Genomic DNA, 26,437 nt, shown 5'->3' on the forward strand with positions numbered 1-26,437 from the left:
GCTCTGTGGTGTGATCTCAAAGCCAACTAATAGACCAGACGATGAAGAACAAAAAAGGTCTCGTGGACTGTTTCATATGTAATTTGTGACTCGGAACCCAAGTTTGAGAAACTATCTGTCAACGTAGTGTATAAAATGCTGAGCTAGTGATGTATCGATTTAAGGAGCCGTGTGTGCGATACAGATAATTGCATCTACCCTTGAACCAGTACGATGATGTTTCTATTCAATTTACATAAACCATGGGCGCTAGTATTTTCGCTGCAAGGTCCCACAACACAGATTGAGGTATAGATGGAAAAATATACGTCTGGCACTAAAGGCTTATGGATACGATGGAGCTGGCTGCACTAAAAAGTTATGTTGAACCAAATAATTTTGTATCTCATAATTAGTTGATATAAACACTTCCAAAATTTTTTGGTCTAAATGGAAAGCTTCTGCCTGCTTCTTTTTGCAAGGAAAAAAAACGTGAACCTTACTATAAGCTCATAATCATTTTAAAATCATTGCTAAATATTTGAAACTATATATTACGATTTCTTCAACATTATACTTTGTTTTTTTTGATCTTTCCTCGAACAATTGTTTGAGTTTTTTAAAAAGTAATTTTATATATGGGATTTTTTTCAGATTTCCACAAAATACTTAATGCTGATATTTATATAAATAAAAAATACCATAATAGATCATATATTATAAACCCAAGTAAACATCTTTCAGTCATATTTGAACACACACCCAAATACGAGGAAATTATAATTAAATATATATATTCGTTGTGAATATTTCAATTTCCTCTAAAAATTATATTAATGATTATAAACACATATTGTGGATAATAATATCAATTGGTTATCTATTTGGCTTCTAATTGTAACTCAAGTCTCTGTAGCAATTTTAGTTTTTGTGAATAGTTAAATACATTGTTTGAGACGCGTTATTTCGTTTTCTAAAACCTTTTAAAAAATTTAACTCTTCTCTATCATCTTCGACAAAAATAACAACTTGGATCTGAGTAATCGGACGATGTAAAATACCTTTTAAAAAAAATTTCTTATGTGATATTTTCACTATTAAATTGTTCATATCATACGATATATATAATTGTGGTATCCCAGGGAAACCCGCCCGGTTATGAAGTAATATTCTAAAATACTTTTAATAAATTGTTTTTTATTTGTTACAGTCCCTCTGGACTCTCTAACATGACGCTCTTTGGTCCTCTCATCCATCTCCTTTTATGTCCCCTTCCTTTTCTGAAAATATATTTATAGTAAATTTTGTTCATGAAAATTCAATGAGAGTTTTGACAGGGAGAGAAATAAAATAAATGTTGAAGACTAACAGTCTACAACAATAATCAAAACCATCACTTATACTATATTTCCAGGAAAATCTTTTTAAAAAACTTTTAATATGATACAATAGATATGTGGCTACTTATTTAATAATATGCAATGTACGAAAGTAAAAAAAGGAAATACACTGCTAATTCGTAGTTTTTAAATTTTACAATTTATTGAAATTTTTTAAATTAAGTGTATTAAAGGATAAAAATTAAAATTGTATCTATCTGTTTTATGGATCCCATATTTACTTGAACTAAAAACATTTATTAAATTATTTAGTTTACATTAAAATCCCTCTATTTTTTTATTCTCTTCTAGTTCAAATGATCTATTAATATAAAAACATTATATCATGTGGCTTAGGTTTACTTATACTCTGGGTTTATGCCATGGTGTCGTTATAAAGCTTAAATATTCATATTTTTTTAATTGTAATTTGCACAACATTCGTCATACTACAAATAATATGTAATAAACTGATTTTACATAAAAATAGCAACTTAAATATTTGCATATTAAATTTTCAATTCGGTTTTTTAAGAAAGCAAAAAATATCTATGCCAGATAATAGAGATTTTTATAATGAATGCACACATTTTAAGATTACGTCTCAGTTTGCAAATTCAATATATAATAAGAAAATTTGGTATATACAAAGCAATCTTCATGATTTGTTTTTTAATAACGAGTTGTTAGCATTATAAATGTCGTCTAATAAAAAGAAGATCGAATTTAATGGTTAGTATGTTGTTACTATTCTTAAAAACAAAACACCTTTTTTTGTATTTAATGCGAGAAATTGATCATATTAATGAGATACAACTCCAAAATATGTAATTTTCATATCTAATAGGTCTCTTGGTGACGTTTCAATAAATAGACATCGAACGTATATCCAATACAAATAAAGCAGCCTTTTTATAGAGTTGTGTCAAAAGAAGAATGTATATATATATATATATATATATAAAACTTTCAAAATATCCAATCTTTAAATACTTACATACTATGCAACTCTCGATTCAAAATCAGTTTTGCATTTCATGTGATTCAAGGATATATATATATATATATATATATATATGGATATTGTTAAAGAGTAAGAACGCAATAGACATAAATGGATCTGTGTTAACATAAGTATAAAAACAAAATATTGTTGTTTTAATGTGTCTTTAACTTCAAAGCCGAGTTTTTGATGATTATGGAACCTGTCTATAGGCATATAAGGCAAATGAGATTTTTTGAATTATATGTATTCGTTTAATAAACAAAAAAAAAACAGTTCAGTTTATATTTTAGTTGATTAAAAAGTATTTAAGTTTCAATTTGTAAAATTAAAGATTAAGAGATCTTGAAGATTCGGCATTTTTAGGTGGTAAAGGCCACAAAGTCTATTTTTTAACGGCAAAAGCTATACCTTATAGATTGCTGCCTAGCTATATTTAAGTGCAATATAAATAAATCTAAAACTTCTTACTTTTCAAAGTGCATGTTAATAACGCAGTTACTATTTTACATATGTTTAAGACAAGTCACTTTCAAAATAAATGTGATGACAACTTTTTGGAATAAAATCCCTCAGTTATGAGTCATATGACGATCAATTAGCACATTATGATCAATCATGCATAATTTTTAGTGCGCAAAGGATTGAGAGTTAATAAAAAGCTATATTATTTTAAAGACATATTGGAGTTTTTAAAAAAAATAACTGGGATTTTCGTAAAAACATCACTTAAATTTGTTTAAAACAAAAAATTTAAGATATACGCCTACCTAAGACATTACGTTTACCCTTAAACAATAATATTGTATAATAATTATTTTCTATTATTAAAAATTTTAATTTTTTAAACTGTTTATTTGAACGTGCATTTGTAATGGTGCAAAAGTCCAATATATGAGCAAATTTTGGATTTCCGTAACATAATCAAGATATTTCTATATAAATAATACGGTCGAAAATACTGTATATTACTACTTATTATAGCATTTTTGAAATGTTAAAAACAATCTAAGTACTAAAAAGAGACCTTTTTGCTATGATTGCAATGAGAGGATATATCGGAATGACAAAGAATTGAATGTAGACTTTAAAAATGTTTGCTATTCTTAGAAATGCAAAGTAAAAAACCTATAAAAATATTTTCAAAAACTATCTTAAAAAGAAAACATACAAAATTGTGTTCATTGAAAATAAATTTTATTGTTTGTTTTTGATCTCACTTTTTAACAAATTACATATATTTTGTATAGGTAATAAGTATTTATCTATTTTTTCGTAAAATTTGCCTATGATATTTGTTAACAGTTCCATTTGATCTATAATAAAACACAGATCAAGAGAATTGATAGTAGTCTCTTGCAATATACACATTTTTGTATGGTATAGTATTTTAGACAACGAAATGGTACTAATTAATTTACGAATGGAAAATTCTAAAGTCTGATAATGATTAAGAAAATATATACTGCTGTTGATAACTATATTATTGTGTGTATTGTTTGCTAAAATCCCAATTAATTCTTCAACAAAATCACAGATAAATATATAAAAATCTTTTTTGTTTTTAGTCAATTCTAAATTCTGTATCATTTCTTTTAAAGCTTTAATGTGAATACTGGTCCCTTTTTTTAATCTAAATCCCGTAAAATAATGTTTTTTTCTATTCGTTTGAATTTCATTGAAAACATCATCATACATAAAAAATTGTCCTTCGGAACAGTTGTTTATTTTATTTGAATTACTTCTTATTTCAGATAACTCATTATAAATATCTATTGATCTACCTAGTTCAACCAAAAGTAGATAATGATCATCCTTATTTTTAATCAAATGATTATCTATGACATTATAAAGCAAATTTAATTCTTCGAAATTCAATCTATTCAAATTTCTTTTTATAAACTCACACTCAACAATGTCTTTCGCCGTTCTTTTATAACATAAATCATATAGTTGAATATTATGACTATTGTTATTGTAAAAAGATTCAGTATTATCTGAACAAAATACTACCAACAATGTGTAAAAAAGGATAATTTTTATATTAGCAGAAAACATAGGGGCATTAAATATAAAAAATTAATATTTATATTTTTGCAATGTTTAGAATGAGTCAACACCTTAAATTTAGAATACAAAGTTTAATCATTTATAATTTATTATATACCCATAACTAAAGATCATTTAAATGTGATATATAATTTACGAAATGAAAACCCTCTTTTTTTGAAAACACATGATCATTTCTATTTCTCATGTATATTATAAAAAAGCGCAAATGTAACTCGTCTTTTAACTCGAAATTGGTACACTTTATTATATTACAAATGTATATAAATATGTAAATTTCATTTTTTATAAATCTTTAGATCATGTTTACAGTAAAAACTAATAAACAATGGATAATATCAAAGGCTTAAATCAAGGCTAATCTTTTGGCCATACTTGCAATAAAATGAAGCAATTTATAACTCCTTAACTATTTTTTTGTAAACACCTATGTTTACTTTTTGGATAACTCACTAATGCCAAAAATTACCTGACAGAACGCGAATTTGAAAGAATTATTTTTTTAGATATTAAAAATTAATGACCGTAAATTGTTTCATTTTTTGAAAGAGTTCGCAGTCATTATATATATTGCCCGCATATCGTCTATTTTGAATATTTATATTACTGTTAAAATCGTCTGTGACGATGCACTAGGTTTTTTGTGAATCTTGATATTATGTGGACAGGAAAATTATATTATGATTCGAGTTAGAAGAAGTAAAGAAAAGAAATGGGCTTTTAAATACCAGATTTTCCTTGTCGCATACCTGTAGAAATTGTATTCATAAACAATTCATAATAAAAAGACTTATTGAGTGAATTTTTATTAGTCTTAAAAAATTATAGCACAGCTGCCCCCCCCCCCCCCGATCGTTCATGGGATTTAGCTCTTCTTAGACTTTGGTTTCTGTGGCATTATTTATGTTTTTCAACTCCAAATTTTCAGCTTCATTCCCCTTCGCTGACACCACCTCTTTAACAGTCGCCATATTCGCCATTGCGCATACAGCTCTGCCACTTCTTCTTCTCCTGCATCCTCCTGATCGTATCCTTGTCGTCGTTTTAAAGAGAAAGACTCTAGAGTCTTCTTCAGCGCAGTAGACTGGATGTATTCTACAAGGTAGGGTAAAATTTCAAGCTCCCTGATGTATTTTCTGTGATATTTGGTCACCGCCCAATCCTTTGTCATTACATAAGGAACTATTATTGTCCGGGTTAAGAATTAGTTCCAGTTCATTTGCAAGAAGGTCATATAATCTTAGTTTTCAATTCTCGACTATAGTAAGTCGATCCTGGTTGGTTATACCAACTTCAACTATTAATATTTCTTTCTTCTTCTTGTCAAACACAAGAATATCAGGCTTATTATGGGTAACCTTTATATTAGCATATTCTCATGTCTACTCTTATTTCTGCATGATCATTTTCCATGATCTCTTGTACTGAGTGTCCACGTATTTTCTTTGTCTTTTTAAACCCATATTTAATACATAGTAAGAGATGAATGCATCTAACTACCTCGTTGTGTCTTTTCATATAATCAAACCCCAGCATTCGATCACACTTAGTAGCTAAATGATCAACGGTCTTCCTATGAGATCCACAATGGGGACATTGTAACTCTTGTCCACAGAAAATATTTCTATCCTGTAGGAAGCAGTAAATTGCTTCGGATTTAGCCTGATTGTTTCCTTTTACCAGCCAGGCAGAAGAGTCCCCAATGCTTACTAAATCATTGTCTGTAACTTTAAACAACTTTCCATGGTTTGTCTTTATCTTAATTCTAAACGATTCATAAAAACTTATTTACGGTAGACTTATTTAAAGGGAATGTGGTTTAATTGTCTGCTAGTAAATTTGCAAATGTAATTGACATATCCTAATTCGAAGTATGTCTCTAAAATATTTTTATTTACAATTTTTTTATTTATGTTGTTAGATATAGGGTTCTTCCCTGTGATTGTTTTCTGTTTAGTTCGTCTGGTGTTCATCGTTGTTGTTGTTTATGTATGGATAAGGGCTGAAATTATATTTATAGTTTTATATGTTTGTTGTGTAAACAAACAAACAATTCTTCTTGTGGATCTGTGCTGCACAAAGATACCACAATCTGCCCTTTCCACCAAAAATCAATAGCTGGTCATCCTTTTTACATTGTCAATGTGTATCCATTCATTTTTTCCACTTATCTTTAGCCATCTTCCCTTCTTACTAACTACTGTGACCTTGTATGGTCCTAAATAACAATCATCAATTTTTGATCCTGTAAAATTTTTCAAGAAGATCTTATCTCCAATTTTGAATCTATTAATGTCTTCGTTGTTCGTCATTTCCCAGTTGCTTGTTTTATTATCAATATTTTTTATAGTGTGCGGTTCATGCTTTCCAACCTGCTTGTTTAAGTCAAACGGGGAATATCCGGTTACTATTGCTATGGGTTGTTCATGGATCCCTCTATGGAAGTTGATATTCAATCTTCTCATAATCATTTTCGTTACTTTCGCTATATTTTCTCCTCTGTACATTCGTATCACTTCTGCTATTGTCTGATTTAGGCGTTCACTGATGCCATTTGACGAAGGATGATACATAGGTGTTGCAATCTTATTAATGTTTTGTTTTTCTAAAAATATATCAAACTCTTTGCTGGTGTATTGCTTTCCATTGTCGCAGATTACTGTTTGTGGGCAACCGAAATCTTCGATCCATTTTTTAAATTCCTTTATTAATTTTGTAGTAGTTGTTTTTTCCATTAAAATTACTCTTGTATACCTACTGTAAATATCAGTTATCGTCAAAAAAAATGCTTTTTCATTAGGTAACGAGTGTTCGTACTCTACTATTTCAAACGGGCCAAAAATGTCCGTACTTATCTTCTTCATTAATTGGTCTGATTCTATTTTTAAGCTTTTCTTCTTCTTTGTTTTGATTTTCTTGCATTTAATGCAAACAATGCATTTGCTGACAACTTGCAAAATTCTCTTTTTTATGTTTTTTATATTGTACTTTCTTTTAATATTCTGATACATAACTGTCACTCCTGGGTGTACAGTAAATTTGTGTATTTCTTCGATAAATTCTACGGCCTTTTCTTCATGCACAATGTATCTACCGTGTTTGTCTAATAGATATTTTCCATCTTTTTCTTTTAAATATCGTTTTATGTAATACTCTAATTCGTCGTGTGAAAGCTTAATCGTAAAGCATCTTGAAAGTTTATCTGCTATATGGTTAGTCGCACCTTCAATGTTGCGTACCGTTACGTCGTATTCGTTCAATAAAAGTTTCCAACGTTCCGTTCTTTTAGATATCGTTTTATTTTCAAAAATGCAGTTTCTACTGTCTGTCTGTATCTCTATTCTGTATCCCAGAATAAGCACTCTGTAAAATTCTAATGTTTTAATGATTGCAAACATTTCCTTTTCGACAATCGTATAATTTTTCTCCGTGTTGTTGAATTTCCTGCTGTAATACCCTATGACTCCATGGGCCTGAAAAATAACTGCTCCCATGCCTTCATTTGAGGCGTCACATTGTATAATAAATACTCTTTTAAAATCTGGTAAATTTAGTTGTGCTGACGTTTTTATTTCGTGCTTAATCTTCTTTAAGGCTTTAGTTTGAAGTTCTCCCCACTTTTCTTTAGTATTTGCTTGTAGCAGCATTGATATGCAAGCAATTCTTCTGCTAACATCTGGTATAAAATTACGATACCATGTTATTATTCCCATTATTTTTTGGATTTCTTTCTTAGATGTTGGGGTTGCATTCTCATTTATCAGTTTATCTATATTTTTCGTATCAATTCGTATTTGATTACCTTCTATTATATTACCTAATATTTCTAGTCGTCTTGTTGCAAACATACTCTTTTCAAAGTTTATTTTCACGTTATATAGAGAGAGTCGATCTAATACTTGAGACAAGGTCTGGTTATGTTCGCTAGGTGTCTCTCCATATATCACAATATCATCAATATATATTATTATTTTTTCAATCCCATCTAGTATTAGATTTATTGTTTTCTGAAACAACTTAGGGCCAGATTTGATGCCGAAAGGTATTCTTTTGTACCTGTATTGTTCTCCAAATATGGTAAAACTTGTAATATCTCTACTATATTCGTCCAGTTCCAGCTGGTTAAAGCCGTTCTTTAAATCAATCTTGCTAAAAAACGTGTTTCCTCCGAGTTTAAGTAAGTTTTCGAAAATTTTTGGTATTAAGCATATCTCATCCTTGATGAATCTATTGACTATTCTATAATCAACTACTAATCTTAGTTCCTTTGTTTTCTTTTCAATAAAGAAAGAAGGACTCGCATAGTAGTTTCTGCTTCTTTCAATTATGTCGTTATTTTGAAGTCGTAATATTTATTTCTTTGCTTCTTGTTCGTATTTTAATGGGACCGTATAATATCTCAGGTCTAACTTATGGTCTTTAATTTTATCCTCAATGTATAGTTTTATAGGTTTTATGTTGATTTTTTTATAATCATCATTCTTTTTCACATATTCTTTTAATTTGTATGGTATTTCCGAGTTCTCCACAATTTTAGCATCTTCGATCAATAAGACTCGTTCATACAATATTGCATCCATTTCGTCCTCATTGATCTTATCAGCTCCTATCATAGGTATCATATTTTTATGAACCATTACACACTTATTTTTGTAATCCAGTAGCCAGCCATTGTTAAGCAAAAAATCGTTGCCTAGAATCATTTTTACAGGTAGTTCGTTGTATATGTATACGTCTTCTTCAATTTTTTTCTTTACTCCTTCTAATTTTATCGCTACTCTGGCTTTCTTATGAGTGCGTCCTGTCGATCCGTTTCCGAATTGGAGTGTTACTTCTTCGGTTTCATACATGTCAAGTTTTAATTCCTTAGCTGCTTCTTCATTCAAAAAACTTCTATTAGCTCCATTGTCTATCATTATTTCAATTACTGTATTGTTTATCTTTCCCTTGATTTGTGTCTTCTCAAAGTTATTCACCTTTTCCTTGATGTAATAAAAATTATTTTTCTGATTTTTTCCTTTCTGTTTGTTATAAAAATCCTTATCGTATTTTGTGCATTCTTCTGTTGTGTGATTACAGTGCTTGTGAAACTTGCAATATTTGTCAGTAAATTTATTCGTATTATTGTCGTCTTTTTTGAAAACGCTTTTGCTCTCGTAACTGTCTGAGTTGCGTGTTTCTTTCATCTCTTTAGCTCTGATTCTGATCTTGTTCTCAAGACTTTTCAAAAATTCAAAAGAGTCCCGATAAGTTCCTAGACCATATTCTATTACTCGACCGTATGTAAACTTTCCTAGTCCTGCGTGGAAGGCTTCGTCGAATAACTTTTCTACTTCAGCTTCAGTTAACTGTTCCATGGTTTTTATAATTACTAAAATCTCCTTGATTGCGTCATAATAGTCTTGCATCTTTTCATAGTGAGTCTGATGTATGTTTAATAATTTTCTCCTATAATATCTACGCTCCTCTGGCGGAAACTTAAAAGCTATCAAATATCGCTTGATTTCTCTCCAAGACTGATTCTTATCAAAATCTACTAATCTCGAATCTTTTATTAGTTGTTTTAGTATTGCAAATTGTATTTGTTTGTTCCATTTGTTCATATTTATCAAATTTTCAAATTCATCGCACCATTTTATGATGTCGATTACTTCTATCTGTTCTATAATTTTCACTTCTTGTGTTAAATTATGTTCTAATCCTTCTATCTTCATTGAGAAGGTTAATCCTTTTAATTTCGTTTCTTGGTCAGTTTTTTGTTTCATCTTTATTTCGTTTAGGTTCTCATCTTTTGAGCTCAAATTGACATATCCTAATTCGAAGTATGTCTCTAAAATATTTTTATTTACAATTTTTTTATTTATGTTGTTAGATATAGGGTTCTTCCCTGTGATTGTTTTCTGTTTAGTTCGTCTGGTGTTCATCGTTGTTGTTGTTTATGTATGGATAAGGGCTGAAATTATATTTATAGTTTTATATGTTTGTTGTGTAAACAAACAAACAATTCTTCTTGTGGATCTGTGCTGCACAAAGATACCACAGTAATGTTTATACTTAAAAAATCTTTATTTTTTTACATAATTTTATAGGCGTGCGCTATTAAAATATATAAAACTAAGTATTTCGATCATATTTCAGGAATAATTTTTTTTATTATTTATCTAATAAATGCTCGATTTTATTGTGTAATGAAATGATGTATACAATTATTAGTATTACAATTAATGATAATTATTTTTATATTTTGCTTAATAATATTAGTGTGTTTGAAAAATGTTGAATTAGAGCAACTAGCACATCAATGTTTTGCGCATTATTTATACGTATTAAATTTGTTTTAAAAAAGTTATTTTAGGTGGTTGATTAATACTTAGTTCCTTGTTATCCTTCTTTATTCTTTTATTTGGGAACAAAACATTAATTTGACGGTATTAAATTTAAAAGTGTCTTATCAATAATCCGAATTAGATTACACATAATTGGTCTTTGTGGTCACTTATTTACCACGGTAGATATATAGGAGTGTCAGTGATTTTTGACTGAGTCCAAGTGTATATCAAATTGAAGACTACTTAAAAAATCACTTAATTTTATAGAGTAAAGGAAAAATATACGAAGTAAGACTCATGATAAGGAATCTTAGAGCTATCTTATACTTACTAATCAGATATTAAGCAGTATTAAAGAACGAAAAGTTTTATTCTTCTATAAATTACATATTTTAAACTTATATACCTTAAAAATAACTCTCGGTTCGCCATTTTGAATTTTTTTTTTTGAGGGATATATTGAGAATATAAAAGATATTTCAATCTACAGAGCAGAATACCCGTAAATGAAGACGCAATATGCAAAGACGAGAAGGTGGGGACCCATGGAAGGTACATTTATACTTGGTTTGAGAAATTTATTTGGTTTTGAATTTATCGATGTTAAAGATCTATAAAAATTAAAGATCCTCTTGATATAGTTTTACACATTTACGAATATTATATATAAAAAAACATGAAATTAAAATGCTAATAATCTATTAATATGGATATAATATTTTATTCGTATACTGATCAATTGATTTTCCAATTTTTACTTAAAACAGGCCAAAAAATCAAACGCGGCTCCAATATTTTATATGACGATCAAGAAATTATAAGTAAAGTAGGTTTTATTTATTAAGCTAGTGCAGAGAAAGTAGAAAAACTATTTTTTACCTTAAAAAATTAATAAGATTGTTATAATTCATTATTTTAATTATTTATTTATACTTTCATTTATCATTTTTTCAATATTTTGCACAAAATGGAAAATTTGTTCTATATCCTCATAAAATCTTATGATGTTTCTTTTCAATGGACCCATGCGTGATAAAATATTTTTCTTAAGGTATTTTTCAATATCTTCTTCAAGTATACATTTTTCTGTATGAAGTATTATTATGGGAAGTGGAATGTTATTAATTATTGTTTTAATATATTTTTCATATATCTGATAAAATTTGAGTAGATATGAATAATGTGTTTTAACATTACATTGGAACGGGATGACATGAATATATTCTATAATTTTTTGTATAAAATTCAATATAAATACATAGAACTTTATCTTATTATTCGGCAAACTTGAGTTCCTAAAATGTTTTCTCAAAATTATAAAATATTTTCCCGAATAACATTCTAAATTATAAATCTTATTGTATATTTTTTTTCTATTTATTCTAATTTCGTTTATTATATCATCATTCAGATTAACAAATGTGTCATAATTATTTGACATATTGTTTAATGCTTTATTTAATATTAAAATTTCATCTAAGACTTTCATTGCTTGATTTAAGTCTAAAAGAAGTAAATAATGATTATCTTTTTTTTTGATCAGTTGATTTTCAATGACATTATTTAACACTCCTAATTCTTCGGGCTTTAACATACTTAGATTTTGATTAAAATATTTTAACTCTACGTCGTCCAATATAATTCCTTCGGCTGATAATTCATCTATTTGATTATTATTATAGTCAATTAAATCAAATTTATTCGAACAAAATAATGATAAAATAATACTAAACATCAAGTAAATGTTTTTTCTAAGTGTAAACATGGGGCTCTCTACTTGCTAAAAATCAATATTATATTTTCAACAACCTCAAAATTACCGAACAATACTTGTTATTATTATATGTTTCGAATTTGACTTTACAAATTTAGTAAATAGTTTTCACGGGAGCATTTTTTAACATCTGTGGATATATTATTTTTTTCAAATCAACGTAACATTGATTTAAGAAATTTTATTTGCACATCTACCATTTGTCTATTATTTGTAAAAAAATGTATCATCATTTTTATACAGATTAGTTATATATTTCAAAATGAATGAGGACGTGGGTTCAATTTTCAACTATCACCTTTTAAACTATTAAAACTTGAAATTATAAACAAAATAATGCCATTACAAGAAAAGTAATTATTTAATTTTTGTATTTAGTATTTTTGATATTTTACGTGTAATATTGATGTCTTTTCACACAACCATCCGAATATCATTTGCAATATCACGACTGTTGTTTTATTTTTTTTATCTGACAACATGTAAGCTTTATTTTTTTTAGAATTTGCCTGAACGTATATGGATTTTTTTATTAGTCTAATTGTCGTAAGAAAAACTAGGATTTATAATATATTAATAGGCTTAATGTCATTCCATGACGTTAAACTACGTAAGTATACTATTAATTTTATTGAAACTTAATTTTTTAATGAAATTGTTACATAATGATATTTACTACATGAATAAATTTAAATATTATATACTTCACTAAAATTATTTTATCATCTATAATACAATTGGAGACATTTTTTTGGATTATAGATGTCAAATATAATCTTAACGAATAAATCAGCGTGGGCAAAGAACTGAAAATGAGGGCAGAAATGGTAGAGACAAGACGTAAAGCACGAATAATGATTTAGTGCCTTCTCGGAAGTAAATTATGTATTTATTGGTTTTTTTTGATCTATATTTTTATATGTCTTTCGCTTTTCCAAAGCACAGCATGTGTGAAAGAACAAAATCATATCGAGTGAATCTTTGTAATAGATGCTGCAAATACTCGGGAAAATTGCACGTTTTCTTATAGCATCATTAATAAAAATCTCAAATTTTCTTAAAAAACATTTTTGTATACGTTCATAATAGGTTTAATGAAATTTCTTTATAATTTTTATAAAAAAATTACAAGAGCTATCATATGTCATAAAATTACATTCGCCTTTATCTTAATTTCACCTTAAACTCTAATACTAATTTTAAAAATATTGTAGTTTATATTATTGTTTATACGGTTATAATTTTTAGGAGATCTTTTACGTATTTTCTCCAACAGTTCGTACTATCATACTATTCTCGGCATCGTAACAACTTTCAATATTCAAGAATATTTCAGATTAAAAAAAAAATATATGTATTGTTGTATAATAGATATAAAAAGGATAGAGGAATAAATAAAGTTTAAAATTAATATGCGATTCAAAGATATCCAAATGCAAATACAGTCGTGCTACTTTATTAGAAATTTTTTACAATATTTGTCAAGTCATCTTCCTATCTACAACTATTGTATACTCTCAAGAGTTTTCTTACGCCATGCAATTAAATGTATGCTTGTCTAGTCGGCAACATTTTTCCTCAAATATTTTGGTGTTTCTAATACGCTATACTGCTCCAAGTAAGCACCATAAAAAAAACCATGATCTTGCACTCATGGGATTTGGGCGAGCATATTTGTTATTATTTTTAAACTATACTTTGGAAATTACTGTTTTAATACTAAAATTTCAAACTTAAAAATTCGGATCCTTTGCTTAAATATAAATACAATATATGTTATAAATTTTAATTTTTATTTAGACCTAATTGTAGCATCCACTTATCTATACGTAATTTTTAGATCGAAACTATTGCACATATCTTCCAGAATACTAATATGTTTTTATTGTTTTATGGAGAAATTTCTCAAATTATAGTATAAATCTGAGAATATACACTATTTTTTTAAATAAATCTATATAAGAAGAAACAATTCATTTAAGCATCATTGGCGAATTAATTATTTATTGAAGCTTTTGTTTGTATTCTTTTTTTCAGTTTGCCTTTAAAGCTGCGAGCTCTATCTGGTCACACAACCTTCTAGCTACCTCTGCTATGTTCTTGGTCCCCGATACTCCCTCAGCGAGTCCCTGAGGTGTTTAAATGAAATCCTTTCTAGTGTCTTTTCTATAATTACATTTGAATCTAAGACGGTATTAGTCGATAGGACGATGGTATTAACAACATTATGTGATATGTTTTCACATTTCCATCCATGTAATGACGTATGGAATTATTTGAACTTTTTATTTGTACATTAGGCCCAATTCATTTTCCAAGATATCGTAATTTCCGAGTTTGGCCTTCCTCCTTTTTTAAATTATCGTGGATAATTGTTCCAATTCCGATAGTGTTACAACATCATTGACAATATATATTATTATATCCCGTTGTAGTATATTTAAACTTATTTTTTCTCAATATGTAAATCATATTAATTTAGTCATAAAACGCTATTTAATAAATTAATGACAAAATCTATAAAAAAATTATATGAAGTTAATGATATGATGGTACATCAATTAAGAATTTTTAATGCATAGTTATGTAATTATCTCGAGAAATTGTGAGAATTAACATTTTTTTAGTCAAAGGTGTTTTCTGCATTGAATTTTTCATGTTTCATCAGAGTATTTACAAATTAAAAATCAAAATTAATTTCTCTTGAATTTGAGATAATATGTAGCAAAAAGCTTTGTAAAAAATACATTGTAATAGTATAATAATGTACTTATTGTTCTTGTATAAACTTACTTATGTAAAATAATAAAAAATTTTCGAATACCCTGCCATGAAGAGTACAATTAATTTGTAAGTAAGAGGAAACGTAATAACACACAAATAGTTGTCTATTACTACAATTGGAATACAAGTCGAGTTTTGAGTCAAATAGGACAAACCAAAATCATATAAATAAAATTTACAGAATTAGGTGAAATTTTCAGAAAATATTTGACAGAAAGCCGTTTCGTTAATTTCAATGGTAACAAGCAAGCGATAAATTATTCTTATTTGTATTGAGTATAGAAAGTCTAGGTCGCCACAACAAGTTTTTGTAGCTGTAAAAGCATTTGTAAAGCCTTTTTGACCCTTAGCAAGAAATTTGTATCCAATGACACACCATGATGAGGACGCAGGATATAAGTTCTCGATCATTTTGTATAAAGATGAAAAGGTACTTTGATTTCATTAGACTCACATCGCATTTCTTACTAAAAGTTTCAGTCAACCCCTAGTTTGATAGCATACTTCATATGTACTCTCTATAAAAGTTTCTTTCATTGAAATAGATATATCTATTAACAGGTAAGTCTTTTTAGTGTATTAGCATTAAAATTATTTAATCTTGAGTTTATGTCTTCTAATCATCATCATCATATATATAAAAGAATTTTATTTAATTTTTTACCCCTCTTTTTTGTGACTTTGAAATTTCTAAACTTCATATTATAGCTTATTGTGTTATTATAATATCAAATATAAACTCATTGAAGGATTTTGACTATCGTAAGTGTGTATGTTATAAGTTGATACTTTTTTGTTTTAATTATTATTTTTGTAGAACTCAGTTCCAAAATATCGTCAGAATCGTTTTTTAGAATTTATTTAACCCTTCTAGAAAAAATTGACAAAAATAATAACCAAAGAAAAGTTGAATGTAAGTGTCAAAAATTGAGCTTAGAAGTTTCCAAAATTATCTCATTGTAATTATTAAATGTTTTTAGCTCAACTTTACTCCTTATATGTTACTAAAAAGTATTTTGTAAATTCATGTTTTTTCCTTTTCAAATTTATTTTTCCCAAAATGGAAACTCAAAAAATAAAGTAGAAATAAATGCCATGAACAATATATCAATCCCGTTTTCCAAAACGGGAAAGCATACGCTAGTCTTTTTAATAAAAGATTGTTTTCAGAAAAAAATTGAGAATTTTCAGTGACACAATAAAGTAAAATATCTTAATAATTTAATTTGTCAAGGAATTACTAGTTGTTATTCAAATAAAAATAATTTATAAACAAGTATTTTTTGGTACATGACCGTTTGGAACCCGCTTTGGGAAAATGAACCAGCATTGAAATTTTAAAGGACCCCCCTTTAAAAAAATGGCAAAATTGGCAAAAACAATGTTTGTTGAGGCAGATGAGGTTTTTAGTGATGAAATGTATTCATTCATGGAATATAAAGAAAAGTTTATTTTGGAAACATTTGATGCTGAATCGACGTGCGCCTTGATCGTTTCTGTAACTTATAGAAATACTGCTTTTCCTTGAGGTAATACAAGAAAATGTATAACCTGTTTCTCTTATGATCTCTAATCAATGGATAGCATATGATGCCACATTAGCTAAGCGAAGGGATGGAGCACAGTACTAAGAATCACTCCATAAATGCTATAACATCTAGCGATTCTGAGTCACAACACCATATAATTTAGTTAGTTTTGGCTCATTTCGATAAGAGATATTCGATCTTAACATAAACAAAGAAGAACACTATGAGTACCTTTTACAGTTTCACTGGGCTTTCCAAATTCCCAAAAATCACCGGAAAAATTGTCTTCTGTCATTATTTAAAATAAATCGTTAAGTCCCTTTTTTTTTTTTTTATTTTTCCCTTTTTTTGAATTTTTTCAATGCGGGTTCATTTTCCCAAAGCGGGTTCCAAACGGTCATGTACCTATTTTTTATAAAAGGTATAATAATTAAAACAGAAATAACATATAAACCCTCACCATTTTACTGCATTTGAAAATAAACGTATTAAAATATAATCCAATATTTAATTCTGTTTAAACTACGAATTACGTGTCTGAAAGTATACATAGTATGATATCTATGTAATGTAAATAGGTTATTACATAAAAATCGCCAATATTAAATCAAAGATGGTCATGTATGAGGGGTAACACTTGACAACACTTCAAGGAAGAATATTAATATCATAATGTACACAATAAAAGCAAATGCCAGATTAATTTTTTATAAATTTTCGTAGCATTCGTTGTTTAAGTCGGATGGGAAGGTCTATTGCGCATTATGTTAGGATGACAAACGCATTATATTTTTTCTACAAACTTTAATATAGGTATAATAATATACTAGAAAATTATTTTGACATTTAAATGAACCGTTTTTGTATATACAGTGATCCCGAGATCGTGTGATCTAAGTAATGGGTCCATATGTCAATACCCCAACATGACATCATCATATACATCGAACGGATTATTTCAAAGATTGAGGCGAAGCACAAAGTTTATATCTTCGGAGAATGTTGTTATACGAAAGGGAGATGTTTAAGTATGTTTTTTACGATGAGAGAATATTCTATTGGAGCTGAGATGCAATGAATACGACTAATCTTTCTATAACATAGTTGTAGAAAGTGTAATTTAAAAATTTGTCTTGCATATTACCATTTAAATGTTCAATCATGTTAAATAAATTTCTCTGAGCGTAACTATTACAAAAACAGATATTCTACGAATAAAATATAATAATATTTGTAGGTTGGTTTTTAACGTTTGCTTTTATTTTCTTTTACAATGTTTTCTATATTTCGTAAAAATAAAAAACTTTGTTCTGCACCATTGTAATATCTTATAATATTCCTTCTTAATGGTCTAAGTCGAGCTAATATCCTCATCAAAGATAGTTCATCGATATCAGCCTCCTCTAATATACATTTTTCTGTATGATATAATATTGTAGGAAGTTTAATGTTATTAATAATTAATCTAATATATTTTTCATACAAGTGATAAAATCTAAGAAGATACAAATAATGTGATTTAACGGGGCATCGCATAGGAGCTACATAAATATATTCTAAAGTTTTTCTTGTCAAACCAAGTATAAATAAATAAAACTTAATCTTATTTCTCGACAAATCCGCTTTTTTTATAAGTTTTCTCAGTGAAATAAAATATTTTACTGAATAACAGTGAAGATTATAAACCTTAGCATAGACTCTTCTCCTGTTTATTTTAAGTTCACTCAATATTTTATTATTTATATCGATAATGTCATATTTATTGGGGGTATTGTTCAATTCTATATTTATTATTCTGAGTTCTTTAAAAACTTCTATTGATTTACTTAATTCAGCAAGAAGTAAATAATGATCATCTTCTTTTCTAATCAAATGATTATCGACAACATCATTAAGTACGTCTAGTTCTTTGGGACTTAACGTACTTAAATTAAGTTTTAGATATTCAAGCTCTACGCCTTCCATTGCAATCCTATTATCGAGCACACCATCTTTTTGCAGTTCATGGTTGTTATTAGCGTCAATTGAATCGGAGATAATCGAACATAATATCTTTGTATTAATAAAGAAATATCGATAAATATTTTTCATGACTGAAAACATGGGTTTATTACTAATATTTTTCATTAATATTTCATATTTTCATAGACTCAAATTGTTTTAAAATAGTTTTATCTCATTTTTTAATACTATTATCCTGATTGTTATTTTATTTCTGACTTTTGACATTGTACGTTCCAACTTTAATCCTCAAATATGAAATAATCAAATAAGTTAATTTTTAATATAAAAGACTAATAAAGAAAGTTTTAAATGTACTAAATATATATGATATTTGTTTTTTTTTGTTCGTTTTATAGCACATTAATTTTTTTGAATATAAAATTAATATATATATATATATATATATATAAAATATGCTTTTCGTTGCTTTTTACGCGCATCTATAGTAAATTTGCTCATGCAGTTGTTTTATATGTCATTTGAATTTAATTAAAGTTTCGTACTTTCTCATATCTTTATTTCGAATGTAAAATCTGAAAAATTTCAAAAATGATTGTATCATTATTTTTTTCTGAATAATTTATATGACTATCTTTGAAGTATAAATATGATGTATGATGCAAACATAAATAAGAATCAATTTTTGGAAAAGCTTTGTAAAAAAATATCCTAATATAATCAAATAAAAAAATCACACATGGTTGATATTGTAACTTCTTCTGTAAAACATATCTGCATATATATTCAATACTGTTTTTTAAACAATTTTTATTGTAATAAATAAAAAGTCAGTCAAAAAGGTATAAAATAAATTTTAATACATGATTTTGTAACCCAATAATTAAATATACTTTAGGGTGTCTACATATTCTTACAACAAAACTATTTTATCGATTTTTTTTGTATTTAAACGCCTCTTGGCCCACAAACCTTCATTTCCGACTTTATAATTTAACCTAAGGTTATTTTTCGGGTTTTACATGGTAATAGTGGATGGTTATTTGCTTAAGGAGACAAATAATCTTTGACATTCTTATAATTACATGCTATATATATATATTAATATTTTTTTATCATTTCGTTTACTAATTTTAATGTTGGCTCGTGTTATTTTTTTCAATAAAGGTCTGATACAAATATCGGGCCTACCTAGGTTAATTATACTTCGGAGAAATATAGGCAAATTTGAACATTAAAGAATCGCAATTTATTTTAATACAACTTTTTACAAAAGACATATGAAATTATATATTCAATAAATGGTAAATAACAAAATTTACAGTAAATATGTATTAATTCCATTTTTTTTTACCTTTTTAGGTATGTTTATTCCATTGAGTTAAATGTACACATAATTATTAATGCGTATATGAATATAGTATTGACGATCAAGTTTGTAAAGTTCACTAAAAAACGCGGATACTTTTCTTATCACATGTGATTGTTTATTACTTGTGTATGGCGTTACATATTCGTTAAATATAAAGGAAGTTTACAGTGTTTGATCAAACAGCTATATAAGTATGGTATCTAAACTTTTAGAATAAAATTTTGTAAGAGTATTTGTTTAATATTCTTATGTTTATGATTCAAAATGTTTTTGTTTACCTACTGTTTATTTGCTGTGTTCTCTTTGAATTTATCAATGCTGCTTACAGACATTTTGCTTCATTTGCGACAACTGTCGACAATATACATAAAGTATGCGAATAACGTTCAATCTTTATTTTTTTGCAAATATTTTTTTTAATTGCTTAGGTAAAATCGCAAAAACGAATTTAATTTTAACAAGTACGTTATTTATGTGTTTAAGGTGATTGTTTAAAACATATCATAACTTATATACTATAAAGTGTAAAAAAAATATATTTTTGTCAAAAATTTTTCTTTAATTGCTTTTACTATTAATTTTCTCTATTTACACATAAAATTTAGGACCTACAGGCAGATAATTAAACATTGTTTTTCTAGCACATTCAATAATTTAAGTTTAATTACATTAAATCCTAATATTAGAACTCGTCATGTTCTTCTTTAGTATGTTTTACTTATCCATTAATTTGATTGAATCTCGAACGACATGTGCTAAATATTAATATTTATTGAAAAAAAACTTGAAAAAAATAAAAATGAACATAAAACTGCTCCTAATTTAGTTCTAACCTAAAATTATTCGATGTTTTTTATCTTGTATTTTTAAAAGGGATTTATTAAAAGTTTATCTCATGTCTAATATTTTATCATCGTTTCCGATACTCAGTTAATTTTAAACAGTCACGATTCCACAATTGGGTAATAATGTTATGAATTATTAAAGATAAGGTTTGAATTTTAAGCTAAAAATTTCAACTAATAGAGCCACAAATTCGTTTCTTTTTAATTCAGATAGAATAACAAATTAATATTGATTTATTTTGTGATACTTGTAATGTTACATGAAGGTATTTAATAAAAATTCTTATAGCAATTATGAGGAATATATATCATTATCTTATGATAAAAACATTAAAGTTCGCAAGGTTTTTTAAGCAGAGGGCACGATAAATCACATTCAAAATGCCGAAACTAGGTTATTTACCAAAAGAAATGTTTTGTAAGTGGTATTATGACTAAATTAGATTAAAAAATTGTAGCCTATAATAGCAGATCTATAAATCAGATGAAGATTTTTGATGAACAGATACAAAGAAATTTATTAACAGTTTTTGCAAAAATATAGGCAAATGTGAAAGATTGTCAGTTGGTTAGGGAAAAGGTAAGGTTTTTGGCGAGATGTTGATTGAGCTGTATAAACAGGAAATTAACAGATATATAAATATCTAGATTTATCAACAATAAATATTTATATATATATTAGGTAGTAGCAAGGCCTTACTGAGGCATCACTTTGTATAGTCGGAAAGGCGTAAAAAAATATCTATTTTTATTTTAATTATAACCATGTCTAGGAATGATTTAAATTGAGTTTTTATAGTCTCATCTTCTCTAAAGTTCACAAATTTACATGCATACTATATTATCAAGAGTAAATTGATATAATTAAGCTCAGATTTTTTTTGTCGGAAAAAAAATTTGCAAAAAAATTAACACTTGTTCTGCCCGACGAATAAATAGAATGGCGTCAAAGCAGTGCTAAAATTCTTATGGTGCCCAGCACAACACCTACCAGATTCGTTCTAATAATAACTTCGATTAATGAAGAAAAAAATTTGCGTTGAACAAAAAGTAATTATATTTTTTTTTATGTTCTGTCTCACCGCTACATATTATGCCATGCATTATTCCTCGGGGAAAGCATTAATCACGTACAATTGATGTTTCGAGTTGTACATTTTAACTTTTTTTTAAAACATATTTTAATAAGAAAGGTAAATCATAAAAACTTCCAGATTTGGTAAATTGATAAATCTTTATTAATTCTCATCTAAAAAGCTATTTAAATTATCTTATCTAAGTCAAAAAAGTATAAGATAAAGTTAATTTCTAATGCAATTAAATAAAAATTTTTACTATTTTTTCAATAAAATAAAAAATTGTAGAAATCATTTAGTAAAAAACAGAATATAAATTCTTTATTTAATTTTAATAAGTTGGCAAATTATTTATGGCTTCCTGTGATACAAAATCTGTGGAAACTATTTCATTTTTGAAATTTGTCAAATCTTTATAAGTATTTTTTATTGTTACTTCAGTTACATTTGTGACATATTGTATGTCTTTCTGTACTTTCTTTTCTTCTGGTATCAAATTAGTGACCATGTAAATAATGGCGGCTGCTATCGAGTCGGGACTCTTACCGGCCAAGATACCCAATTCAGAAACACGCGAAGAAATAGAAAAAGCGAGTCTTTGGATTTTTATATTCAGTCTAAGATCAGAACAGAATCTTGCTACAATGTCTTTTGTAGACATGACAGTTAAATTTTCCACATGTGGACTTATTAATTTAAAACTTTTACCAATTTCTTTTTTTTGTACAGTTGTAATGAGACTGATTTCCTTGAAAGTACGAGGACAGCCTTCCAGCCTACAGGCTATGTAAATACAGGCGCCGACTACACCTTCGATATTTTTACCTTTAAGAAGTTTTTTATCGTCTACGATTTTAAAAATATGACAAGCTCTGTCGATCACAGTCTTCGTGATATTTGCTCTGTCGCAAAAAGCAGTTATTAAATTTATGCCATGTTTTAGAGCCCTTTCTGGGCCTCTCATGGCTGTCTTAAGTTGGATCTTCTGTAAGTTATAAGAAGATGTACCAGGGACAGATGAGATCATTGTGTCTAATTGTTCAGTGTCCAAAAATGGATTACTTACACTTCCAGTCCTACAAGGATCGGCTTTGTTACTGTCAGAGAAAGATCTCCATTCACTTGATTCGTCAATGATACGATTGCCTACGACACAACCACACCTACCACAAACATTAAAACCATTTCTATAGTCTTCTATAATATTCTGTGCTTCTCCACAGTCATTACATTTTTGTACATAAGATTTAATTTTTATTGCTGAAGTCATTGTTTATTTTAGGGGGTACAATTTATGAAAATATTTGAAACATTTTGTCAGGGGAAGAAACAAATTAAAAAAATAACTGAAAAATAAGATCAACTTTAAACCAATCAAAAATGCATAAATAAAAAAGGGGTTTTTTTAAAGGAGGCAGAGAAGAATGCCTTTTATTTGAAGATGAACTATATTTTTTTGATAAATTTAAGATTTCTTAAATAGTTTTCTAAATCTCAAAATGGTTTAAGATTATATAATTTTGTTATGTTAAATTATTTTTCTTGTTTCATCTTTATGCAGTAAAAAAAAATTAATATTTTAAATTAGTAAATTATTTATTTTCTACGGAATACCATACCTGCTCTAATATGTCTTCCATTAGATTTACTTCTTTGACCATGGACTTTCAATCCACAGGCTACTCTGCATAATCTAACATGTCTCATCTTCTTTCCCTTTTCAAGCATCATTCTGTACTCGGCGTCCATTCTTGTGCTTACTAAATGCACGTCATTTCCGTCTACTGGATTTCTTTTAAAATTGAAAAATGAAGTAGGAATTCCTACGCTTGTGGGGTCAGCAATGGCTTTCTGAATCTTTTCAAGCTCATCAGAATTCAAGTCACCTGCTCTTCTTAAGACATCAACTCCTACTCTTTTACAAATAGCATTAGATATCCTCTTTCCTACGCCAGTGATGGCACACAGAGCATGAGCTATCCTCTTGGTACCATCTACGTTTGTATTAAAAATACGAATAATATGCTGTAATTCCTGAGGATCACTTGTGTATGATCTTACTTCATTTTCAGCTGACATTTTTATGGGTAAAAAATTTGAATTTTAAATTTTTAAAAAAACTGCCCCTACAAATGGCAAGTAAACTTAAAAAATCTTGGAAAGATGAAAAGAAAAAATCTAAGACTGCAATATTTTCATTAGAAAAACAGAAAGTCATGAAGCAGGAAAGATTACAAAAAGCCAAAATATTAAGAGAGAAGATTAAAGGACTTAAAGAAAAGAAGAAGCAGTACTATTTAGATTTAGCAAGACAGAAAGCTGATAAATTTGAAGCCGATAAATTATTAAATTGAATTTAAACTTTAAATTACATATTTTATTATTTCGATTCTTTATAGTTAAAGTCTTAATTTATATTTAAAATGTGTTTTACAATTTCAACTTTTTTTAAATGAGTTACACAATTTCAACTTTTTTTTAAATGAGTTGTACAATTTCAACTTTTTTTTAAATGAGTTGTACAATTTCAACTTTTTTTTTAAATGTGTTTTACAATTTCAATGAATTTTTTAAAATGTGTTTTACAATTTCAACATTTTTTTAAATTTTTTTTATTTCTCAAATATATTCTTTAATTTCTTCTGTTATAATTATCGTGTTATTTTTCATTATCAAATACAGAACATCTTCTTTTATCTCAAAATTACTTAACCTACCTTCATAATTCTCATTATAAATAATCTTAAGATTTAGATCAAACAATGAGAAGTTGTTCTCTTCATCTAATGTCACAATATGATCTTTCCAAAATCTCGCTGTTTTTATAATGAAAGATACTTCGGTGTATAAAAAATTTATCCCTGACTTATCACAAGCAGCCAATTTATTATTAAAAAACGATATACAAATTTTATTCCCTGATACATCAAAAGATAAAATGTTCTCGTCCATTTTGAGTATCTCTACTAATTTATTATCTTCCAAGCAACAGACGCTGCCGTCTTCATATGCCAAATATAACTTGTCATCTTGAATAGCGCCTACACATACGCCTCTTTTGACGGGATAAACTTGCGACAGAACTAAGTTTCTATAAATTTGGATTTCTTTATCACTGATGACAATAAACTTATCATTGAGGAAAAGTACAAAATCAAGAGACTCTTTCTTACACACCTCTTTAGAGAGGTCTTCTTTGCTAATATCAAGCGAATAAATTTTATCCTTTGTGTAATACAAAAATTTATCATCTTTGATATATCCGCCTAAAGGATTGTGTTCTAATTTTATTTCTTTATAAAAAGGTTCTTTGATTACACAGCATTTGTTACAAAAATATGCTGTAAGATTTTTATCTTTAAAAATACCGTTAACTGTCAAATTTATCTTAAAAATCATATAGGGGACAAAATTGTTCATAAGTTTATAGCATCAAGGTAAAAAGCTTAATATGAGTAATTAGTATTTTATTTTTAGACATTGTCATATAGAAGATTTATTTTTTTTTGTTTTTTTAAACTTTTTGTTTTTTATTCTTTTATATCTATCTTTACACTGTTTAACACTTCGTTTAGTCATTTCACTGATCTCTTCCCAATTATTCCCATAAAACTTCATCAAAATTTCATCATCTTCTTTACTCCATTTCCCTTTTTTTATTTTAGGGTCTAATGAGTCAACCCACCTCTCTCTACACTGCGAATCCGTTCTGTGTGGAACAAACTCGGAAATATACTTCCATCCCTTGTAATAATATTTATTAACTGCTTCGATCAAACAAGCATCTTCCTCTTTGGTCCATTTTCCTTTATTGCCATCTAACCTTTTATACCTTTGTAAACATTGACTTCTCGATCTAGAAGGTATGAAAGTTGATATCAATGACCAATTTTTATTATATTTAGCTACTAAATCTACTAATTGTTTGTCTTCCTCTTTTGTCCATGATGCTGGTTCTCGTTTATTTTCTAACTTCCAATATCTTTTAATACATTGAATAGGATGAATATTTAAAGTAAAGCCGATAGACAACCAAGATGTATTTTGTTCTACTAAATCTAATAATAAAGTGTCTTTTTGTTTAGTCCACGAAGATCCTTGTTTTCGAAAATATTTTGTAATAATTTCGTTGTAGCATGTGTGCTTGTCTATATTAATTTTATTTGATAATGAAATCCAAAACGGATCATTCGGATTTTCAATAAATTTTTGGTCTATGTTTTCCGGGTATTTGTATTTTCTCTTATTGTGGTATAAATAATGAAGTGCGGGGTTTTTCTGTTTAACGTTCAAAATAAAAGTAAGGGGGATTCTTTTATGTAAATTAATTTTCAT

The 26,437-nt window shown here is 27.6% G+C and overlaps 7 protein-coding genes across 7 annotated transcripts; 1 reads left to right on the forward strand and 6 right to left on the reverse strand.

Moving 5' to 3' along the window:
• Positions 1-3,558: 3,558 nt before the first annotated feature.
• VNE69_02088 (putative SP-containing protein) lies at positions 3,559-4,419 on the reverse strand (the record flags this gene model as incomplete). The annotated part of the gene is made up of 1 exon (XM_065472634.1): positions 3,559-4,419. The coding sequence occupies one exon, from the start codon at positions 4,417-4,419 to the stop codon at positions 3,559-3,561; it is 861 nt and encodes a 286-aa protein (XP_065328706.1).
• A 7,260-nt stretch (positions 4,420-11,679) lies between these two features.
• Positions 11,680-12,525, reverse strand: VNE69_02089 (uncharacterized protein; the record flags this gene model as incomplete). The annotated part of the gene is made up of 1 exon (XM_065472635.1): positions 11,680-12,525. The coding sequence occupies one exon, from the start codon at positions 12,523-12,525 to the stop codon at positions 11,680-11,682; it is 846 nt and encodes a 281-aa protein (XP_065328707.1).
• A 5,567-nt stretch (positions 12,526-18,092) lies between these two features.
• VNE69_02090 (uncharacterized protein) lies at positions 18,093-18,950 on the reverse strand (the record flags this gene model as incomplete). Its single annotated transcript, XM_065472636.1, has 1 exon — positions 18,093-18,950. One exon carries the CDS (start codon positions 18,948-18,950, stop codon positions 18,093-18,095), a length of 858 nt encoding a protein of 285 aa, XP_065328708.1.
• Positions 18,951-22,433: 3,483 nt separating this feature from the next.
• VNE69_02091 (transcription initiation factor IIB) lies at positions 22,434-23,372 on the reverse strand (the record flags this gene model as incomplete). The annotated part of the gene is made up of 1 exon (XM_065472637.1): positions 22,434-23,372. One exon carries the CDS (start codon positions 23,370-23,372, stop codon positions 22,434-22,436), a length of 939 nt encoding a protein of 312 aa, XP_065328709.1.
• A 326-nt stretch (positions 23,373-23,698) lies between these two features.
• VNE69_02092 (ribosomal protein uS13) lies at positions 23,699-24,181 on the reverse strand (the record flags this gene model as incomplete). Its single annotated transcript, XM_065472638.1, has 1 exon — positions 23,699-24,181. One exon carries the CDS (start codon positions 24,179-24,181, stop codon positions 23,699-23,701), a length of 483 nt encoding a protein of 160 aa, XP_065328710.1.
• Positions 24,182-24,234: 53 nt separating this feature from the next.
• On the forward strand, positions 24,235-24,456 carry VNE69_02093 (ribosomal protein msL1; the record flags this gene model as incomplete). The annotated part of the gene is made up of 1 exon (XM_065472639.1): positions 24,235-24,456. The coding sequence occupies one exon, from the start codon at positions 24,235-24,237 to the stop codon at positions 24,454-24,456; it is 222 nt and encodes a 73-aa protein (XP_065328711.1).
• A 265-nt stretch (positions 24,457-24,721) lies between these two features.
• On the reverse strand, positions 24,722-26,437 carry VNE69_02094 (F-box/WD40 repeat domain-containing protein; the record flags this gene model as incomplete). The annotated part of the gene is made up of 2 exons (XM_065472640.1): positions 24,722-25,476; positions 25,669-26,437. The coding sequence occupies 2 exons, from the start codon at positions 26,435-26,437 to the stop codon at positions 24,722-24,724; spliced, it is 1,524 nt and encodes a 507-aa protein (XP_065328712.1).

The sequence above is a fragment of the Vairimorpha necatrix genome, chromosome 2, assembly GCF_036630325.1.
Source record: "Vairimorpha necatrix chromosome 2, complete sequence".
NCBI classification, from domain to species: Eukaryota; Fungi; Microsporidia; family Nosematidae; genus Vairimorpha; species Vairimorpha necatrix.